Raw genomic sequence first — 20,073 nt, 5'->3', positions numbered from 1 at the left:
AGAGTTTTTATTTTCCACCACTAAAAGAGTTGTAATAACCGTTTAGATGCAGAGCATAAGTAGAAGTCAGATTTAGATGCAAGTCAGATACATGTTGATCCTGAACAATAATAGTATTTTTAGATTGGTTTAATGATTATTGTTTCTATAAATAACTAGATAAAATATAAATTTTATTTATCAACTCAAATTTTTATCAAATTAGAATTTAATATCATGAAATTGTGAGAAAATAAATGGAAGCAACTATTTATGTATTTGCACAAAAATTAAAATCAATTATTAAAATGTTATTATTAGACAAATATAATTGTTAGAATTTTGTTTTTAATTATACAACTAGCTAAAATATTTTTCTATTCTATTTCATTTAAACATTACTTTTTATTTGATTTTCCTTTCATTCATTTTTTTTTTTTTTTCATCTTAGATACGTTTTTAGTCAAATACATTGTTAGAATTTGATTATGTTTTTATTAGAGTGGTGTTTGAAAAACATAAAAGATTTTTTAATTGTAAATAAAAGTTATACTTAGACAAATATATATATATATAAAAAAAACTACATCACCCATATCCTAAATTCCCTTTTAGATTCACCAGCTCACACTCTCATCTTATATTCTTTGAGCAGTCATCAAAGAAAAAAATGTTTTTTATTTTTCGTGCGAGGATTAGAGTAACAAGTTTCGTAATCAAGTGCGGTCATAGATGCATATGTTATGGCTCAAAAGGCAGATTTGGTTGGCTACGATAATATCTTCGTCAAGCTTGTTGTATTCATTCCAATAGGGAGATGGCATTTAAAAAAAATCATCTTATCTTATGTGCCAATAACTACTTTTCTTCTTCCCCAACTCTCTCTTGCCCTCATATTTCGAAATTTGACTTGCTGCTGTTATCTACTTCAAGACATTTATGATGTCATTTTTTATGACTCTGATCTGTTGAATCGACTTTTGCTTTATGCCCCCCCTTTTTTTTTTATAACTCTACCTCGTAAATCATTTAATCTCACATTCTTCTTTTTTTTTTTTTTTGTGTAAAAACTCTCTTCTAACAATCAATAAATTATTCTTTGGTGGTAATGAGCCACCTGCCTAAGAGCATAAAAAAATGAGAAGATGAGAAGTGCGGGATGGGATGGTGAGGTGAAGGGAGAATTCACGGGATGGGTGGGGTCGGTTAATTAATGGTTTATACATATATATATTTGTGGCCGATCTGAACCGGTCTATATCTAAATTTTTTTAATGTCACGTCATTAAGTGATTATGCTGCTTCAACATCTGCAAGAACGCCAATCTTGTTGAATTCAAATTTGCTTTACTTTTTGTTTATTGGCGAGGACGATCCTATGTCTCTTACTCTTGATTGTTGTGTTTAAAGTCAATCTTTTCACACTCTCACTAATTTTATATAATGCTTTTAAATTTCTTAAATTGACAACAATGATAAATTGTTATCTTTTTTTTTTTTTGTTAGATTTTTTGTAACGTGTTGGCTTAATATGTATTTTGGTATACATATCACGCTATCAATTTAATGAACTCATTTAAAAATAATCAGATAAAAATAAATAATATTAAATCTTAATGCATCAAGTTTAAATATTAGTTTATAATGTGTATGTATTATTTTTATAATATTCTTATTTTATGATAGACAAAATGAATATTACAAAAATTTATTGATATAAAAAGTGATTATGGTCCTTAAATCAAAAGGTTGTTATTTTTATTTTTTTTTGAAATCTCGTCACAAAAAAAAAAAAAATAGTTTCAAGGTGCCGTGTTGATTCGAAAGATCCTACCACCAGACGCGGACAAATCTTATGCGATGAATTCAGGTACGTTTTTGCTTATATTTTTTTTTAATTCAATACGAAAATATATGTTTAATTTTTACAGATTTACAAATTAAATTTTTTTTTTTTATTCTAACAATTGGCAATAAGAGGCATTTTGTGTATTAGAATTTTGAGAATTTTATTTTTGTTTAGTTGAATTTATACATATATATATATATACATATTTATATATATATTTCTGCATATATATATATATGTATATATATCCGTAAGTTTAGTATTATATATATATGTATTTTAAGGATGTATATATATATATATGAAGCATAAAAACATTAAGAAAAAAAACAGCCGGTATAGGCTACATGAGGAAGAAGAAAAAAAAAAAGGAAGGAAAAAGGAATGTTTTGGACTGCTTGGGTTTTAGTTTTTCTTTTTTGTGTTTTAATTTAAGGAAGTGGCCCATTCGGCTGGGCCAAAACCTAGGCGCGTTTTGCACGATACGGTCAACGGTTAATAGTCAATGGTCAACAGTTGACAGACTCGTGGTCCACGGTTGATCGGTCAACAGTTAATGCTGACTTTGACTAATCAACGGACAGTTTTTGACTAAAAAAAAATTTAAAAGGTATTTTTGGTCATTTTGTGGTGAATTTTCTTTCTAATTCAGTTTAAATTTAGTTTTAGTTATAAATTTTAATATTGGTATGTGCATATACATATTGAAATAAATTAATTTACACAATATGTCACCAAATTGACTTCTCTTGTAAATAATGTATTTATTTTATAATGTACACAATTGTATTGTGTAATTTATGTGAATGTTAATCGACCTAAAGTAATGTTAATATTTAACATTATTGTATTCATTAGTTATTCTGATTCTGATTTTGCCGGATGTCAAGACAGCAGAAAATCTACATTAGACTATATTCACTTGCATTTTATGGAGCTATTTCCTGAAAGAGTGGTAAATAAACACGTGTAGCATCTTCTACTATGGCAGCAGAGTTTGTAGCTTATTATGAGGCATCCAGTCATGGAATATGGCTGCAAAATTTTATCACTGGGCTACGTATTGTTGATGATTTAGAAAGATTATTAAAGTTATATTGTGACAATAAATCTACAGTTATGTATTTCAACAACAATAGGAGCTCGACGAAATCAAAGTATATAGATATCAAGTTCTTTGTTGTTAAAAAAAAAAGTTCAGAGTAAGTAGATATCGATAGAGCACATTGAAACAAACTCCATAATTACAGATCAGCTCACTAAGGGATTACCACCTAAGGTCTTTCATGAGCACATTGCTCATACAAGTGTTGTATCCCTATATGATGTGTAGTTTTAGTAAGAGTCTTGTACCATAATTGTATTTATTTTGTAAGACATATCATAAATTTTGTACTTTGGTTTGATTTATGTATATATGGTTTCATTTTAGTTTTTTGTGTATATGTTTATATATATATTATTATCTCTAAATTTTCTTACAGTTGATCTCACTAAAATTAAGACATGACCAGTTAGAAATAAATATGCTTATATCACATATAATATAATTTTTATGTTGCATATTCATGTTTGATCCATATCGTTCGGTTATACTGATATACGTGACCATTGATGGGTTTAACTATATTAGCTGTAGCGAAAATCGTTTTGATCATATATCTTTATGATCGATGGACGAGATTGTTTGATGATGTATTCAGCTATTGATAGTACAGTTCTGAGTACTCCTACGGTTATTTAACGCATAATTAAAGTGTCACATAAAGTCCAAGTGGGAGATTGTTGAATTTTTTTCTAATGTGTGGGCTTAATGTGGACATTAGTATGCATAACATGTTATCAATTTAATGAGGTCGTTTAAAAGTGATCATATATGGTTAATGCATCGGGTTTAAATATGAACTTATAATATGCAAATACTAATTTTGTAATATTCTCATTTTATGATGGACGAAATAGAAATTGCAAAAGTTTGTCGATATAAAAGGCGGTTATGGACTCCGAATCATAATATTGTCATTTTTATTTTTATGAAATTATGTCACCAGAAAAAAAACTAGTTTCAAAGCGCTATGTTGATTTGAAAGATCCTACCACCAAACACGAACAAATTTTTTGTGATGAATTCAAGTACGCTTCCATTTATATTTTTTATTAATTCAGTACGAGAATATATGTTTAATTTTTACAGATTTATGGATTTGAAAAGAATTTTTATTCTAACACTTTTTAACTAATTATAGTTAATAATCAACCTCTATTTGATTATTATCTAATTTTATCACTATCTCCAAGTAAATTTGGTGTTCAATCCATATTAAATAATTTTCTACCAATGAGAATATAAACATATTATTTTGAAATTGAAATATCACGCATCAAATATGTAAACTAAAATATCACTGGAGCACTTTTCGGTCGCCAAACGAGGTAAAAATTCTCTTATTGACTCAGAATTCGATTCTAAACCCACTTGTGGCTAAATCGGAGTCAAAACATCGACTAATTGGCCAGAAAACACCGCCGAAGCCCAGCGGCATTGTCACGAGTTTTCTCAATTTTTGCCTCCGATGAGGCCCTTCCCGATTCCCGTTCGATGTAATTTTTATACCATTGTGACCACCGTTCCTTCCTCTACAAGTTGACCGGAGCAAAACACCAAATCACGACTCGAGCTGGAGGAGCTGCCGCACCGGAGAGTCCCGCCGCCAGTAAGTTTCGATTTTCGATATTTTTTTGGGCCAATTGAGGGCCCTAGGGGTGTTTTCTCATATGAACCAATGCAAGTTTGACCGAATACTATAAAGAAGATGACATTCCTAAGACATCCTTTAGAATCAGATACGAACACAATGAGTTCCTAGTCATGCCATTTGGGCTAACCAATGCGTCAGCAATTTTTATGGACTTAATGAACTAGGTTTTCAGGTAATTCTTAGATCAGTTCATCATTGTGTTTATTGATGATATCCTATTCTATTCAAAGAGCAGAGAGGAACATGTTCATCACCTTACTTAGGTTTTACAGGTTCTTAGGAAAAAAAAGTGTTGTATGCAAAAATGAGTAAGTGTGAATCAATTAAGGACCCCTCATCTTATTTCCTATCACGAGATTAAAGTTTAATAAATGATAAAACTGTATTTTATGAATTAAATAGATATACATAAGTATTACGGTTGCTAATAGAGCCCTCAACCGGACATATTTCTCTGTTAGTTTCTGTTTGATTTATTTTACAGTTTAAATGCAGTACAGTATCTGATTTATTTATTCCATAGTTTTGAATGCATGAATCACTGTTTACTTCATTATGGCTTGATTTTGTGAATCCGATGATATGCTTGCCTTGTTGGACACTCGTTACTTGTTTAAAGTATTTATGTTTATGTGAAAAACAGAAAACTAAGAAAAAAATAGAAAATGTATATAAATTGATAAATGGATAAGTTGACAGCCTCACTAGATATCCTAGAAGATGGTGAACAGACCGAGTCCATAGGGAACCATACTGGGAACGTTGTCTCATATCGGATGGAGTATAGAGACTTTAAATGTTTTGGCGCTCATATCGGACGAGATATGAGGACGGCCCGCTTCACCTTCATACCAGATGGGGTATTGAGGTTTATTATTTGGCGTCCATACCGGACGGGGTATGTGGATGGCCCTGGAAATTAAGTTTGTTAAGGGAGTGGTTCACGTGTAGCGGGGATCCCTATGGATCCCCATGGATACTAGTAAGCTGATAAAAAAGGGCTGTTGTTTGATGATTGGAATATAAAAGTATGACATGTACTACGTTACAAATTATGTATGAACTTATGATATCTATGATGTTATTATTTTCATATGTCGTTTTTATAAATCCCACTGAGGTAAGTGGACAGTAAATGATTTAATTATTGATAAATAAATTTACTTGAAACTTGTGCTCCATTAGTTGTTTTTGGTTTTCTACCAACCTTTACTTCTGTGACAGTGATATAGTGTGATGTCTTTACTGGGCTGGTGTAGTTCATTCCTTACTTAACCATTTCAGATCAGAATAACTTAGTTCCCGAGCCCGATCTACAAGAAGACGGCGAGTAATTACCTAGATGTTTATTAGTTTCTCTTATAGTTTTCATATCCATTATTTTCCTTTAGATGACTTATTTTCGGTATTGTTAGTACGTTTAAGTTATTGTGTAAGGGATATTACCAGAACCTTTTATTTCGCTTACGTACTTATATTCTTCATATACATTTCCTTTTCAAATTTTCGGGGTCGTTATTGTAGGCACTTTCTTGCATAGTGCTGGGCACTTTCATATATGAGACAAGTATTGTTGAGGCGATAGCAAAGTCGATTCTCATGATCCTTGCTACAATATTGGCAAGCCTTACTGCGTCCTGTTGTTGAAGCCTGAGTAGGAACTTGATAAAGGATAAAAAGAAGAACAGAACATACATGCAAATAAGTAATTTTATTATTATTTTTTGAATTGAACTGTAACCTTTTAAATTCCCGAATATTTTTTTTTTAATTAGTGCTACTGGTTTAATTTACTAAACATTTAATGTGTTCAAAATAATAATTATTATTTTTTTCAAAATAACTGTAGCTCTTATATTTGTTAGAAGGTGCAAATAAATAAAGAGGAAACGCTCATTTAAAATAGTATAACAACTTAATATTATGTTTAAAATAATTTGTGTGAAATTCATATTGTAGAAAATAGAAATTGATCTTAGAATTGTAAATAAAATAATAAAATTTTGGAATATAATTTTTTAATTTCACTTAAAGTTTTATTTAAAGACTAATTTTTGTTCTTATGATTAGAGATTTATTTTTATTATTTTTCATTAAGTTTTCTGTAAAGATATACTTTGTGTAAATTATATAGATTTTTTAAAATTTTATTTATAATATTAAAAAATAATGCTGGGTGATCGCATAATAAATTAATCTAATAATTTAAGTTTATTTTTGAAAAAATATTAAATCATGATTAGGTGTCTGTCTATTATCAACTATATAATAATAAGACAAATTATATGTAATTAAAGCTTTCAAAAATTTTACAGATATAGTTTATTTATTTTATAAAAATTGAATTATATAAAAAAACACATTTAATTATAAATAAATTTATTTTTTAATACTTATATACCCTGTTTTCCTTTTTTTTTTTTTTTTAGATAAATACTTATAAACCCTGTTTGTAGCTAAACAAATAAGTTATAACAACCAACTTTCAAAAAGGGCAAAAAAAAAAGTATAAAAACTTGTGAGCGGGAACCAAACGGTTCCTACATTTTCTTTTGAAACAAACTCTTGAGCCTTGAGCGAGAAGGAAAAGAAATCAGTTACACCCCTTGCAGCAGGAAACTCTCAAGCGCAGCGGCACGAAGGTTGGGAAAAGAAATCCGATCGAGTTTTTCGAGACAGTCGAGACGAGTACTTCTCTTTCAGAGAGAGAATGAGTAAGATTGCGGAAGTAGGACAGCTTAACTTCGGAGAATGGCCCCCGAGGGGGGGATCTCGCACTATTGACTGCTTTGAGAAATTGGAGCAGATCGGTGAAGGAACTTACGGGTACGTACTTCTTTAGTTTTCTTGCCTTTATCTCAATTGTTTCCGTTTCTGTTTGGTTCTGAAGAAAATTCTTGATTTCTTGCTGCTGTTAAATCGACTTCATGGCTACCGGGTGAGCTTAGCATCTTCTGTATTCATTTTCTTTTTCTATTATATGCTGTTAATATTGATTGCGGTATTTGCTTCGATGTTTTCCTGATTGCTTATTCTCTATTAATAACATTGCTTTGTTCCGCAGCCTGCTGTATTATACATGGTTTGGCTGAGCGATCTTTGTTTGTCATTCTGTTTTTCAGATTTTTTTTCTTTAATTTCTCGACTGAAAATTAGAAATAGTTAGGTTTATTTGTTGGTGCATACATGATTAAGAGGTTCTGGCAGTATAAAATGATTAAGCAAGAACCCAAGACACACTTTCATTAAAGTGTGATCCATAGTTAAATAGAGATTGCAAGATTTTGTTCACGTTCACGTTCACGTTCACATTCTAATCTTGCAAAATTTTGAACTTCTTGTTTCTGAATAGAAAAGAAAAAAAAAATCCTAATCCATAATATATGTTGTTGTTTATAGAAAATAACATATAAGTTTTATTGAGAGATAGTGATGGAATTTGCAATTAGTTGTTTCAATTCCATTGAGAGTTCAGGGGGTGAATTTTCATTTTGCAAGAGGATTTAATCTTAACTGAAATAAGTGTAAACTTTTAAAATGTTCAGGGGAATTAGTTGTTTTAAAATGTTCATTTGCTTCAAACATAGCCCCGAGTTCCTTTTCCCCCTCTTTTTTTCTCTCGAATCTTACCGCATATCCTTGAATTAAGGAGAGTGAGTGCAAAAGAAAGAAAGCATGGCATGACCTTTTTAAATTTATAGTATAAGAAAAATTAGTAAATGAAAGCAGGCGATTATGTGCATACCTAGTTTGTTCTTAAAATCAAATTGGCGGAAAAGGAAAGAAAGAAAGAGTTTAATTTTAATGATAAAGTTTTTATTTTATGTTAATTGTATATCTTGCATCTTTTTTAATAGTGATGTTATTCTCATGCTTAATCCTTTTGTTTCCTTTACAAACCTAAGCTAAAGAGAATACTGTTGGCATGGAGTCCGTCCAGGTGCTATTGGAGACTGGATATAGGGCTCATGAATAAAATCAGCAGACTTGTTAAGCCACTTGTCTTACTTTGTCTTGATCCTGCATGGAGTGCAGTTTAAGATAAAAAAGACTTGTATCTTTTTGTCACTGAAGCTGCTGGAAGTAAATTAGTAACCACCACACCGCTTATTTTGAAAAAAAAACCACCAACTCACCTTCGTGATGGATAAAAGTATGTGAGTAGTTTTTTTTTTTTTTTTTATAGAGAACACCAGAGTGCTTGTGTGGGAAAGTTAAAAACAATTTTGAAACTCGAACTCTATTTCCTGTTTAAAAATTTCTACATTGATTAAACCATTGAGTTTTCTTTTTTTCTTGGGAATGAAGTATGAGATCTCTCTGAGATGTGCTTGCCTTCTGGAATAGTTGTTATTTAGTTGCATGTTTTTCCAGTCAGGTTTACATGGCCAGAGAAATCGAATCTGGGGAAATTGTTGCTCTTAAAAGGATACGCATGGAAAATGAACTAGAGGGGGTTTGTTCTTTCCTTATTGTGCTCTTTTGATTTTATATATTATTCATATGGAAGTTAGTAATGTAAATTGTAAGGCATATTTGCTTTTCTCTCAAGAGTTGACATGTTCAAATTTTTTTATCCAGTTTCCAATGACCGCCATCCGAGAAATTAAGATTCTTAATAAGCTTAATCATGAAAATGTTATAAAGCTGAAAGAAATTGTGACTTCTCCAGGTATTTGGTTTCCTGGTTCATAAATCATTTCCAGATATATATATATATACATATATATAGCAATGGCATATTTCCTTTGCTTGATAAAATTTCTGCCTCGAAGGTCGTGGGAGGGATGAACAAGGGGGACCTGGTGAGTGAAACTACTGCATTTGATCTAATTTAGTTCGTTTTGTTTATATTTTTTACTTTTATCCTGTACAGAGAATTTAGTATGATCCTAAAAGTATTCTGGCTAACCTTCATTTTTTTTAATTATGTATTTCCGGGCCACAGATAATAAGTACAAAGGTGGCATCTACATGGTGTTAGAATACATGGATCATGACTTGACGGGGCTTTCTAAACGTCCTGGAATGAGATTTACAGTGAGCCAGATTAAGGTATCATATTTTATACACTCAGCACGGGGATGTGTCTTTAATCTTGAATATTTTATACCAGAAAAATCAACTGACAATTTTCTTTTTGACAGTGTTACATGAAACAGCTGTTGACTGGTCTTCATTATTGTCATATCAATCAAGTACTTCATCGGGACATCAAAGGTGGTCATCAAATTGTGATTTCGGGGTTAGAGTGTTTACCAGTTGCATTTTTGGCTATTCTTGATCTTCACTTTCATGCAGGTTCTAACCTTTTGATAAATAATGAGGGAAATTTGAAACTAGCAGATTTCGGGCTTGCAAGATTTCTTCCTTCTAATAATAGAGAAAGTCTTACTAATTGTGTTATTACTTTGTGGTATAGGTATGTTTTTATTTGTGTTATTTATGTGTGTGAATTTATATTTAGCTGGTTGAGACTGATGCATGCATCAGGCCCCCAGAGTTGTTACTTGGATCAACAAAATATGGTCCAGCTGTTGATATGTGGTCTGTTGGTTGTGTCTTTGCTGAGCTTTTGAATGGGAAACCGATCTTGCCTGGTGAAAACGAGGTGAGCCCTAGATTTCTTCATATCACCAAGCTATATCATGAATTAGTATCTTTATTTTCCTTGATGATTTACATTTTTATAGATACCATGAATCTTGTAATGAGAGTCTGAGATGATTGTAATATTTTGCTTTAACATTCAAAATCCTGAACCAAAGAGGTTATGCAAAATTAGTTAGAAATTTAGATGATGAAGTTAAACATCAGTTTGATGCTTGGCTGTTGTTTCCAATGATAATAGGGCATCCAATATCCTTCGTACCTTTTTAAATGTGTGATTACTTGATTTCTTAATGTAGAAAGTGACATAATTATTTCCCCCCTGCATTATTCGTAATAAAATTTGAATCATTCATTGGATTGCTGAGGAAAGATGTGTTTATAATTACAATTTTTAGATATCTTAGTTGAAACATAAGCTTTATGGAGGAATATGAGTTTTGATTATTTCTTCTTTACTTTGCACATGTCCTGCAACGAATTGTACAAAGTTTTTGTAACATTACTTGTGGTATAGTTATCGAATATGCCTTTTTATTTTTTGATTCTACATAACACAGTTAGTTAAATGCTTCTACTGGAGTATGTTTAAATTTTCTTGATTGTGTTAGCTGCTGCTTCCTTATATATATATATATATATATATATATCTTGGTTAACAATGGGACTTTGTTTCGAAGGTATACTGACCTTTAATGAACGATTACCGACTCAGGCTAACCTAGAGCTTATATAAGGAATAAAGCGGGCTTGATGAGCATTTGAAGAAACGTAGATTCTTAAAAGAGCGTTAGAAATTTAAGAAATTCTTATGAAGTTGAATGTGGTGCTAGCTAATAATGTTTGTGCCATAAATGTCTTTTTAGAATTATGCATAGGAGAATCAATTAATATGATATATCCTATTTTTAATTGTTTCTTACTACATATCTCTTGTTACAGACTGAGCAATTGAACAAGATATTTGATCTTTGCGGGTCACCGGATGAAAATAACTGGCCAGGGGTTTCCTTGATTCCTTGGTACGATAATCTCAAGCCAACAAGACCCATGAAGAGACGTGTTAGGGAGGTTTTCCAACAGTGAGTGAAGAAGATCAATTTCCTTGGCATTTTTTTTTGAAAATTCGGTTCCCCATCTTGGTACAGGAGATCCTATTTTGTTTCCTTTTTTTTTTTTGTTTTAATTTATAGTTTTGACAGTCTTGCCCTTGATTTACTGGAGAGATTGCTGACGCTTGACCCATCCCAGGTATCACGTTCAATATTTATCATCAAGCTCTCATTTTTTTAGCTGCTTGTAATCGTCTGTTAGTCCTTTACATAGGTGCCATTTGGATTTGCTAATTCTTTAAAAAGCTTATGAATATACGTAGTCTATAACCTCTGTGTTTTGTATAACCCCCTGAAAAACAAGTCACAATGTGTTTGGTTAGGTATGTTTCTATTTGCTTACAAATTTCTCCTAATTGTTTGATGAAAGAATCTTTATAAGTTAAAAGTTGGTGAAGTAATCCCTGGAAATAACACGGTAACAAGAATTTGGTTAATTTCTTGGTTAATACCCGACTAGGAACAGGTTTAGATGTGTTGGGTTAGGCGTGTTTCTTTTTTGTTTTCTTTGGAAACGTAAGAAAATAATATGAAGCTAGAAGGAAGCACAGCAAACCACACAGTAGCGCACCACAGAACACCAACAAAATAGGAACACAGAACAAACACTAGAACAGCTGCATGGCAAACAGGGGCTAAAAGGAGCGCTGCCCAGAAATCGCCAATAAAACGGAATCGCTGTCTCGCAAACACAACTAGAGAAAACAACACATCCAGGTCATATCCAATCAAGCAGCCAGAGAGTCTGCAGAGGAATTTCTCTTCCTGTTAATGCTTATAATTTTTACAAAATTGAGTTTCTCCACGCCTCCTCATTTCAATGGACTCCATAAGCAGCTTCTAAGGCATGTCTTTCTTAGAGGTGCCACAAACAGCCACTTGCGAGTCACTTTCCCCCATCAGTTCTATTTCACTAGCATCAGGACTGGACACCACTATCAGAATTCGTTAGGTGTGTTTCTATTTGGAGATTTATAAACTTCACTTAAGTAGATTGCGTGTTTGATAAAAGAATATTCTAAAAGAAACCACAAGGTCCTAATTATTATTCTCCATTTGGCTTATAGGCTAAAACACAGTTACCGAATATGTATGTGTGATTTTTTTCCCTTGTCAAACAGACAACCAAACATCCCTTAGATTAGTTTTATTTCCTTGAAATGATAGTTCTTGTAGTGTGATCTTTTTTTGCATACGTGTTCATTGGAAGCAAATTTATACTTTCCTAGTGATGTAGAATGAGATGATATTAGAATGAAGGATTTTACATACTTTAGTAATTATTGTGATATCTTTATACTTGGGAAATAGTATGCAGTTTTAGTATATTTAGAGATTTCTCATTTTCTCTTTATTATTTTGGTTTTTTCCTATACAAAGGCTACTAGCATGGACATTAATAGGCAATGCTGAATTGAGAATTGTTTTGCTTTTGAGGGTCAACACTAAGTTATGTATTTTGTTTCCGATTTGAGAGAGTCACTTCTGTAGGAAAAACTATGTCAATGGCTCTCTGTTGCTTAAGGTTTCCAAACTTTCATTGTGCACTTACTATGAAGTTTTATGCAATTATTATAATGAAATGGCATATTTGAGCAGCCTCAACTCAAGCAACAGCAATGTGATTTAATACTGAAACCTCAGTTCTGGTTGATTTTAATCAGAGACTGACAATACTTGTGTCCCATGTTTGCTTTTTTTTTTAATTTCTATAGAGAATATGTGCCATAGATGCCCTTGACGCCGACTACTTCTGGACTGACCCTTTACCATGTGATCCCAAGAGGTGATTTTTTTTTTTCATTTTAAATGGGTCCTGTACTTAATCTATTTTTTTTTTCATTTTAAATGGTTATTGTTCATGCTCAATATAAGAAAATAGCTGCACTAGACTTGCAATCTCCTGTGGGGAAAACAGAATATGTTAGTGCCATGTGTCAGACAAGTTGAAGTTCTTTGGCAATTATTTGTATCAAATTGGTCCTTAATATTTTAATTGAAGCAATTAACCCTCCTGTATTTTTTAATAAAATAACACAGTTGGTAAAACCATATTTTAACTTCCAACACATTTTTTAGGAAACATAAAAGATATATTTTTCTTTAAGGGTATATGAATAATTTGACTATTCTTCAAATTTTTCCATGTTTCGCTGAAAATCCCTTAGCTTCTTCTCCAAACACATTCTTCCATGTAGGGCTGAAAATCATTTTCTTCAACATATTTTTGAGGAAACTTAAAACATACGTTATTCTCAAAGGGTATATGAGTAGTCTCACTATTCTTCAGTTCTTCCTCATGATATCTAGTGGGTTGAAGTTGATATATGCTCGACGTTAAGGCAGCATCACATTATATTGCTTGGCAAAGTGCTTGAACAAAGACTTTTTGTGTTTGACAATGGATTTTTCTTGTTTTGACTTTCACCTGGTTACCTCATGATATATTCCATCTTCCTTACATAAAATCTTCCTAATGCTTGCTTTTAACTTTATGATTGCGTTAACAGCCTGCCTAAATATGAATCATCTCATGAATTCCAGACAAGGAAAAAGAGGCAGCAACAGCATGAAGAAGCAGCAGCGAGGAGACAGAGGTTGCGGCAGCAGCATACTCGACTGACTAACCATCCCTACTACTATGTCGAGCCTCGCGGTCCAGCAGGAGATCAGACTGGGTATCCTCCAAGTGGAAGTTCTGAAGTTGGTCCGTCGGATTATTCCCAAAGCGGAGGTTCTGGAGTTGGTCCGTCGGATTAATTCCTAAAGAAGGCAACATGGCAAATTTGCAGGCGGGAGGGGTCCTGGTAATCGAAATCAACAGTATAATTAACAGCAGTTAAGTATGGATTTATTTTCAGAGTAGAAGTAGTTAATAGAGGAAGTTGACATGGAAGAAACTGCCCCAATATCTTTAGTTGGAGTTTTGCGATGATTAGTCAGTTTGTTTTTAGTAGAAAGCAAAGAATATTATCCTGGTACTTAAAATTCTAATAAAAGAAAATGAAACTATTGTTTTTAGGGATCTAAAGAGCTTGTTATATATGATGCTGGAAGTTTGTAAATGCTTAAGTTAGATTTGCTTTGTGAGAGGAAATATGCAAAAGCTGTTTACTAATTCTAGAGGAAGCCAATAAGCCTTCGAACAACTCCTGTTCTTATTAGCCAAAAGGGGGGAGAAATGTATAGCTTTTGAAGAACTAAAGAGAAATTAACATGAGATACATATATTTTCTTATAGGGGGTCTCAATTTATAGTCTATTCTTTTAATTGTATTAACCTATACCTTGATATCATATATATCTATATATACATACATATATATATTTCTCAACTGTAGAAATTTAAAATGCTTTATTTGCATTTTGATTATGTTTTGAATTATGTGTTTTTAATTTTTTCAATTTAAATTTTTAAGGATTCCTAATAAATGTGTTAAGGGCTATCTAAAAATTACCTTTATATTTCAAGAACTATTAAAAGATTATTCATTTTTAACATGTATCAAAATGTTTAAGAAAGAAGGAAAAAAATAAAGAAAGTCATGAGTATGATTAGCATTAGTGAGTCTGAATTTATTTTTATTTTAGTAAATAGATTATTTAGCTAACATAAGAAAATTTAACTTTCATGAAATATTTTTTTCATTGATATATATATATATATATATGTTGATTAAGATTTAGCAAACTCGGTTATCACAACACTATTAACCGAGTCACTTGTGCAAATCATATTGTACAAAAAAAAATATATGTTATACATCTAAACTCTTGACTAATCCTAAAACAGATTTAATTTAATATTATATATTTATTTTTATTAGTCTTGAGCATTATATTTTGGTGATTGTATTTTACTTAAAGATCATGAGTTTAAAACTTTTGTGAACATATTGTAGATTGACAGTGAAGTTTAATAATATTTGATTCAATAGAATTAATGATTTAACTTATTAGCATGTTAGTGTTTGCTGCAATGATCAAATTAAGTTAAATTTTTAACATTTTAAATTTTATTTGAAGACCACTATGTGTCTTATTTATTATTAATAATATATAATTTATTATTTATTTGTATATTATAAACTAATGAGAACTTACTTATAGTGCTTAATTTAGTAGGACTAAGAATATAAGTTATTAGTATATTAATAGTATTGTGATGATCGAGTTTAATACAACCTATTATGTACCTAAATAAAAGAAACGTTTCGTGGAGGTTAAGTTTTCTTATTTAAAAATAGTTTATTTGTTTAAAAAAATCCTGAGCATAGCAATCAGCATGTCTTCATCTCTATAATTTCAAAATTAAAATGATGTATTTACAAAAATTCTTGCTTGATTTAAATCCTAATTATAACACCCAAGTGTTATTATTTTTATTTTGTAATTATTTGAATTTCTTTTTGAATTTTAATTAATTTAATTTAATTTTATGAAAATAAAAATAATAATAACGATAAAATTGGGTAAAAATATTATTTGGATTTAATTGAAATTGATTTTGGGAAAAATAGGTGAAAATTTGGATTATGGGGGTATTTTTGAAAAGAAAATCGAAAATCGGGGGTCAAAACGCAATTTAGAAAAATTGTGTCATGTCAGCATCTACCTCAGCAGCCACGTCAACAGCCCGGTCAGCAGCCCCGGCCAATCAGGACTCGCTGCGTGGCAAGGCAACGCTGACCAGGGAACGGACCACGTGGGCGATCCGCGTGCGCGCGATCGGACGGCCCAGATCCGTTTCCGCGCACACGGACGACCCAGATTCACACGCACGAAAGGCCCAGATTCAATTAGGCACGGACGGCCCAGATTACATCGCGATGAACGGTCCAGATTTAATCCCAATTAAATCGCGATCGAATGGCCCAGATTTAATCTTGATAGACGGTTGAGATTAAAAGGCAAATGGTATAAATAACCCCACCCACACCTGACCACAAAAACCCTAGCCGCCAGTGCCTCGCCGGAGAAGAAGAACCAGACGCCGGAGGAGCCGGCCGCCGCCGCACCGGGGAAGTTTCCGACTGCTGATCGAGGTAAATTTTCTCTTCCTTGCTTGTTTTTTGATGCTGAGTCCGCCTATGGCCAAACCGGAGCCAAACCACCGACCAAACGGCCTGAAAACCCAGCCGAAGCCCAGCGGCGCCGCCGCGCCCCTCCTCGATTTTTGCCTCTAATGAGGCCCTTCCCGGCCTCCGTTCGATACAAATTTTATACTACTGTGATCACCGTTCTTTTCTTTACAGGTTTATCGGAGCCAAACATCAAAACGCGACTCACGCCGGAGGAGCCGCCGCACCCGAGAGCACCACTGCCGGTAAGTTTCAGTTTTTCGTGATTTTTTGGCCCACCGAGGGCCCTAGGGTTGTTTTATCGCAGGGACCGATGCAAGTGTGGCCGAAAACGGCCAACTCGAGGCGAATCGCCGCCGTAAGCGGTGGCGCCGTCGCCGGAGCACGGCAGAGCCGCCGTGCTGGAACTGCGATATTGGCCGAAAGGGGTCCTAGATCTGATTTGGAATTTTTTGGGACATGTGCAGATACTGGTAGTGCGTTTCAGTTTCTTGAAAAAAATTCAGGAAAATTAGGGACAGCCTGTAGGCGCACTGTAGAGTCGAATTCAGACCCCGAAACAGGTAAGGACTCCTCACCCTATTTCTTATCACGGTATTAAAGCTAAATAAATAATTAAACTGTACTGTGTGACTTTATAGATGTATAATTGATTAAGATTGCCAGTGGAGCCCGAGTCTGATACAGTGTCAGTCTGTTATTGTTTGATCTAATTTTCAGTATTAAATGTAGCATGATGTTTGATGTAATTATGTTATAGTCTCGTATGCATGAATCATGGTTTCTTTTATTATGGTTTGTATTATGGTGAACCCGGTACTGTAGTGTCTTATTTGGTGTCAATTACTGGTTTACATGTTGTGTATGATTGGATGATTGAGATTAAGGAAAAAGGAAAAAGGGTTATGTGAATTGATAAGTGAAAAATGTGGACAGCCTAACTAGATATCCTGAGAGATGGTGGACGGACCGGGTCTGTAGGGAACCCTACCGGGAACGTGGTCTCTCATACCGGACGGGGTATGGGGACGGCCCGTTTCACCCTCATACCGGACGGGGTATTGAGGTTCATGGTTTTAGCGCCCATACCGGACGGGGTATGGGAACGACCCTGGAATCAAGTTGTAAATGTTAATAGTTCACGTGTAGAGGGGACCCCATATAGATCCTCAGGGATACTAGTAAGCTGGTAAAAGAGGAAATCTATTTCCTGATGATTGAAATGTAAAGGTGTGATATATGTTATGTTATAAAGTGTATATGATTTCATGATATTATAAGGTTATTGTTTTCATAGATCTCACCGATGTAAGTGGACAGTAAAGGTTTTTTTTATATGTTAATAAACGAGTTTGTTATAAAGTATGCTCTATTTGTCATTTTGTTTTCTACCCACCTTTACTTCCGTGGCGGTGAGATAGTGTGATGTCTTTACTGGGCTGGACTAGCTCATCCCTTATTTAAACATTTCAGATCAGGAAAACGTTGTTCCCGAGCCCGTTCCACAGGCAGACGGCGAAGGGGACGCCTAAAGACTTTAAAGTTATATTTATAATTTTTATTTCGAGTATCTCTCTTAGTTAGTTTGTTCCTTCATATTTTGAGTACGTTTTGGTTATTGTGTAAGGGATGTTAATTAAAATTTTTATTACGCTTCCGCATTTGACATTTTTAATACATATATTTCATTTAAATTTCCAAGCTCGCTACATTAATTGTTTTCAGATATCTCTTTAACATCATATATATATATATATATATATATATATATATACACATATGGTTGTATTTAGCTTTTAGTTTTACATTTTAAAAGTACTTTTGCAACTAAATAATTAAATATAATTTTTTTATTCAAATCCAAAATCTAACTTTAATATGTTTGAAAACAAAAGTTAAAACATGTAGGTTTTGTAAAATAACTTTAATAATTTTCACTAAAAATTTACATTTAAAATTTTAAAATTATTTTCACTCAAATTTTATAATTATACACGTACCTTACCTACGACTGCTCCCATTTAGGATTGCTTTCTGTAGAACTTTACCCACATTGTGGTATATATAAATTGAACTCTTAGCTTCTTTTTTCTTTTTTGTTACACACACATGTATACACACATACAACAGAACAAGCTATTTGATTTCTTCTTCTTCTTCCTTGTCGTCCTCGTCTTCTTCTTCTTCTTCTTCTTCTTGTTCAGTAATATACCGTTTCAGATATGAATAGAAAAAAAATAGGAAGAAAGAAGAAGAGAGGGAGGGAGAAGTAAGGAAGAAGCCAAATACTTTTATCTCAGTATTTAGTTTTATAAAAAAAAGAATTTACGATATTTCTAAACAGAATGTTATTATTTATACAAATGAGTTTATCTGTTAATGTTTAGGATTATGATCTTATAATATTCTTAATTAAATATTTACAAGTACATAAAAAAAAAATAAAAGAATGAGTGTTCTATATTTTGTTAATTTCTCTTTAGTTAGTTGGTTTTTGTTCATCTAATTGTATTAGTATCATTACATACAGATGCAATTTGTAAGAGTTCTTTTTTTTATGTATTTTTTATTAAATAAATATCATTACATCTGTATGAGGCAGATACGATGTCATGCATACTATAGAATTATATTATATTATTTTACTATTATTGCGGTTACCAACAGTTTCAGTTTTATGGCTGATTAATATTATATGCTATATTTTAATATATAATATATATACGAATGAGCATATTATTATACATATTTAGAATATAAAACACAATGTACAAAATAATATTAGTAATATACAATTAATAATTTAAAATTATATATTTATACTTATTAATATTAATGTATACACGATAATTATTTAATTAGTTTTTTAAAATTATTTTAGTTTTTACAACTATTTTAACTGAACATAACTTATATTTTTAACTTGTTAGTTATAATTACACTGTAATTAAGAGATTACCAAATAATTAGTTAGTTAATTAAGCTCATTAATTGTATATGTATAATTAACCACAATTAATTGCTCATCACAGTTAACCAACCCCAATTAGTTAGCAACTGAACAACAGTCTATTAACTACGGTTATTTTAATAGTAATTCTATCATCAATAATAATTTTATCTAACGCAATATTTTTGAAGTAACAATTTTTTTTTTATTATTCTTATTAAATAACTAATAATTTTTAACGAAAAAGCACTTTTAAAACTCAATTCAAGTTACAACAACTCCAAACACTCACCGTACATATACACAAAGAAACACCATTCTACGCCTTTGTATCTGTTGACCAAAGTAAATTTGGAGAGGAAATATTCGGATATAAGCAATTCCAATCCAACTATTTTCATATATGTATATATATATATATGATATCAAGGTATAGGTTAATACAATTAAAAGAATATACTATAAATTGAGATCCCCCCTTTAAGAAAATATATGTATCTCATGTTAATTTCTCTTTAGTTCTTCAAAAGCTATACATTTCTTCCACTTTTGGCTAATAAGAACAGGAGTTGTTCGAAGGCTTATTCGCTTCCTCTAGAATTAGTAAACAGCTTTTGCATATTTCCTCTCACAAAGCAAATCTAACTTAAGCATTTACAAACTTCCAGCATCATATATAACAAGCTCTTTAGATCCCTAAAAACAATAGTTTCATTTTCTTTTATTAGAATTT

The 20,073-nt window shown here is 32.1% G+C and overlaps 1 protein-coding gene across 7 annotated transcripts; it reads left to right on the top strand.

The window, feature by feature from the left end:
- The first annotated feature begins 7,058 nt into the window (after positions 1 to 7,058).
- On the top strand, positions 7,059 to 14,632 carry LOC110806502 (cyclin-dependent kinase C-2-like). 7 transcript variants are annotated; one of them, XM_088223287.1, is made up of 12 exons: positions 7,060 to 7,413; positions 8,528 to 8,740; positions 8,962 to 9,043; positions 9,169 to 9,259; positions 9,363 to 9,392; positions 9,536 to 9,642; positions 9,735 to 10,009; positions 10,081 to 10,198; positions 11,140 to 11,279; positions 11,391 to 11,448; positions 13,025 to 13,095; positions 13,820 to 14,632. In XM_088223287.1, exons 3-12 carry the CDS (start codon positions 8,972 to 8,974, stop codon positions 14,067 to 14,069), a joined length of 1,212 nt encoding a protein of 403 aa, XP_088079413.1. In that variant the 5' UTR covers positions 7,060 to 7,413; positions 8,528 to 8,740; positions 8,962 to 8,971; the 3' UTR covers positions 14,070 to 14,632. The 7 variants fall into 7 exon arrangements, with proteins under 7 accessions (XP_088079415.1, XP_088079414.1, XP_088079413.1 ...); XM_022031394.2 differs by lacking the exon at positions 8,528 to 8,740 and having other exon boundaries at positions 7,061 to 7,413; positions 9,735 to 9,807; positions 9,889 to 10,009; XM_088223289.1 differs by lacking the exon at positions 8,528 to 8,740 and having other exon boundaries at positions 7,059 to 7,413; positions 11,400 to 11,448; positions 13,854 to 14,075.
- Positions 14,633 to 20,073: the final 5,441 nt, after the last annotated feature.

The sequence above is a fragment of the Carica papaya genome, chromosome 6 (assembly GCF_054855325.1).
Source record: "Carica papaya isolate Zhongbai chromosome 6, ASM5485532v1, whole genome shotgun sequence".
Classification (NCBI taxonomy): domain Eukaryota; kingdom Viridiplantae; phylum Streptophyta; class Magnoliopsida; order Brassicales; family Caricaceae; genus Carica; species Carica papaya.
The sequence above is the reverse complement of the archived record's forward strand: the minus strand, read 5'-3'. Positions and strand labels throughout refer to the sequence as shown.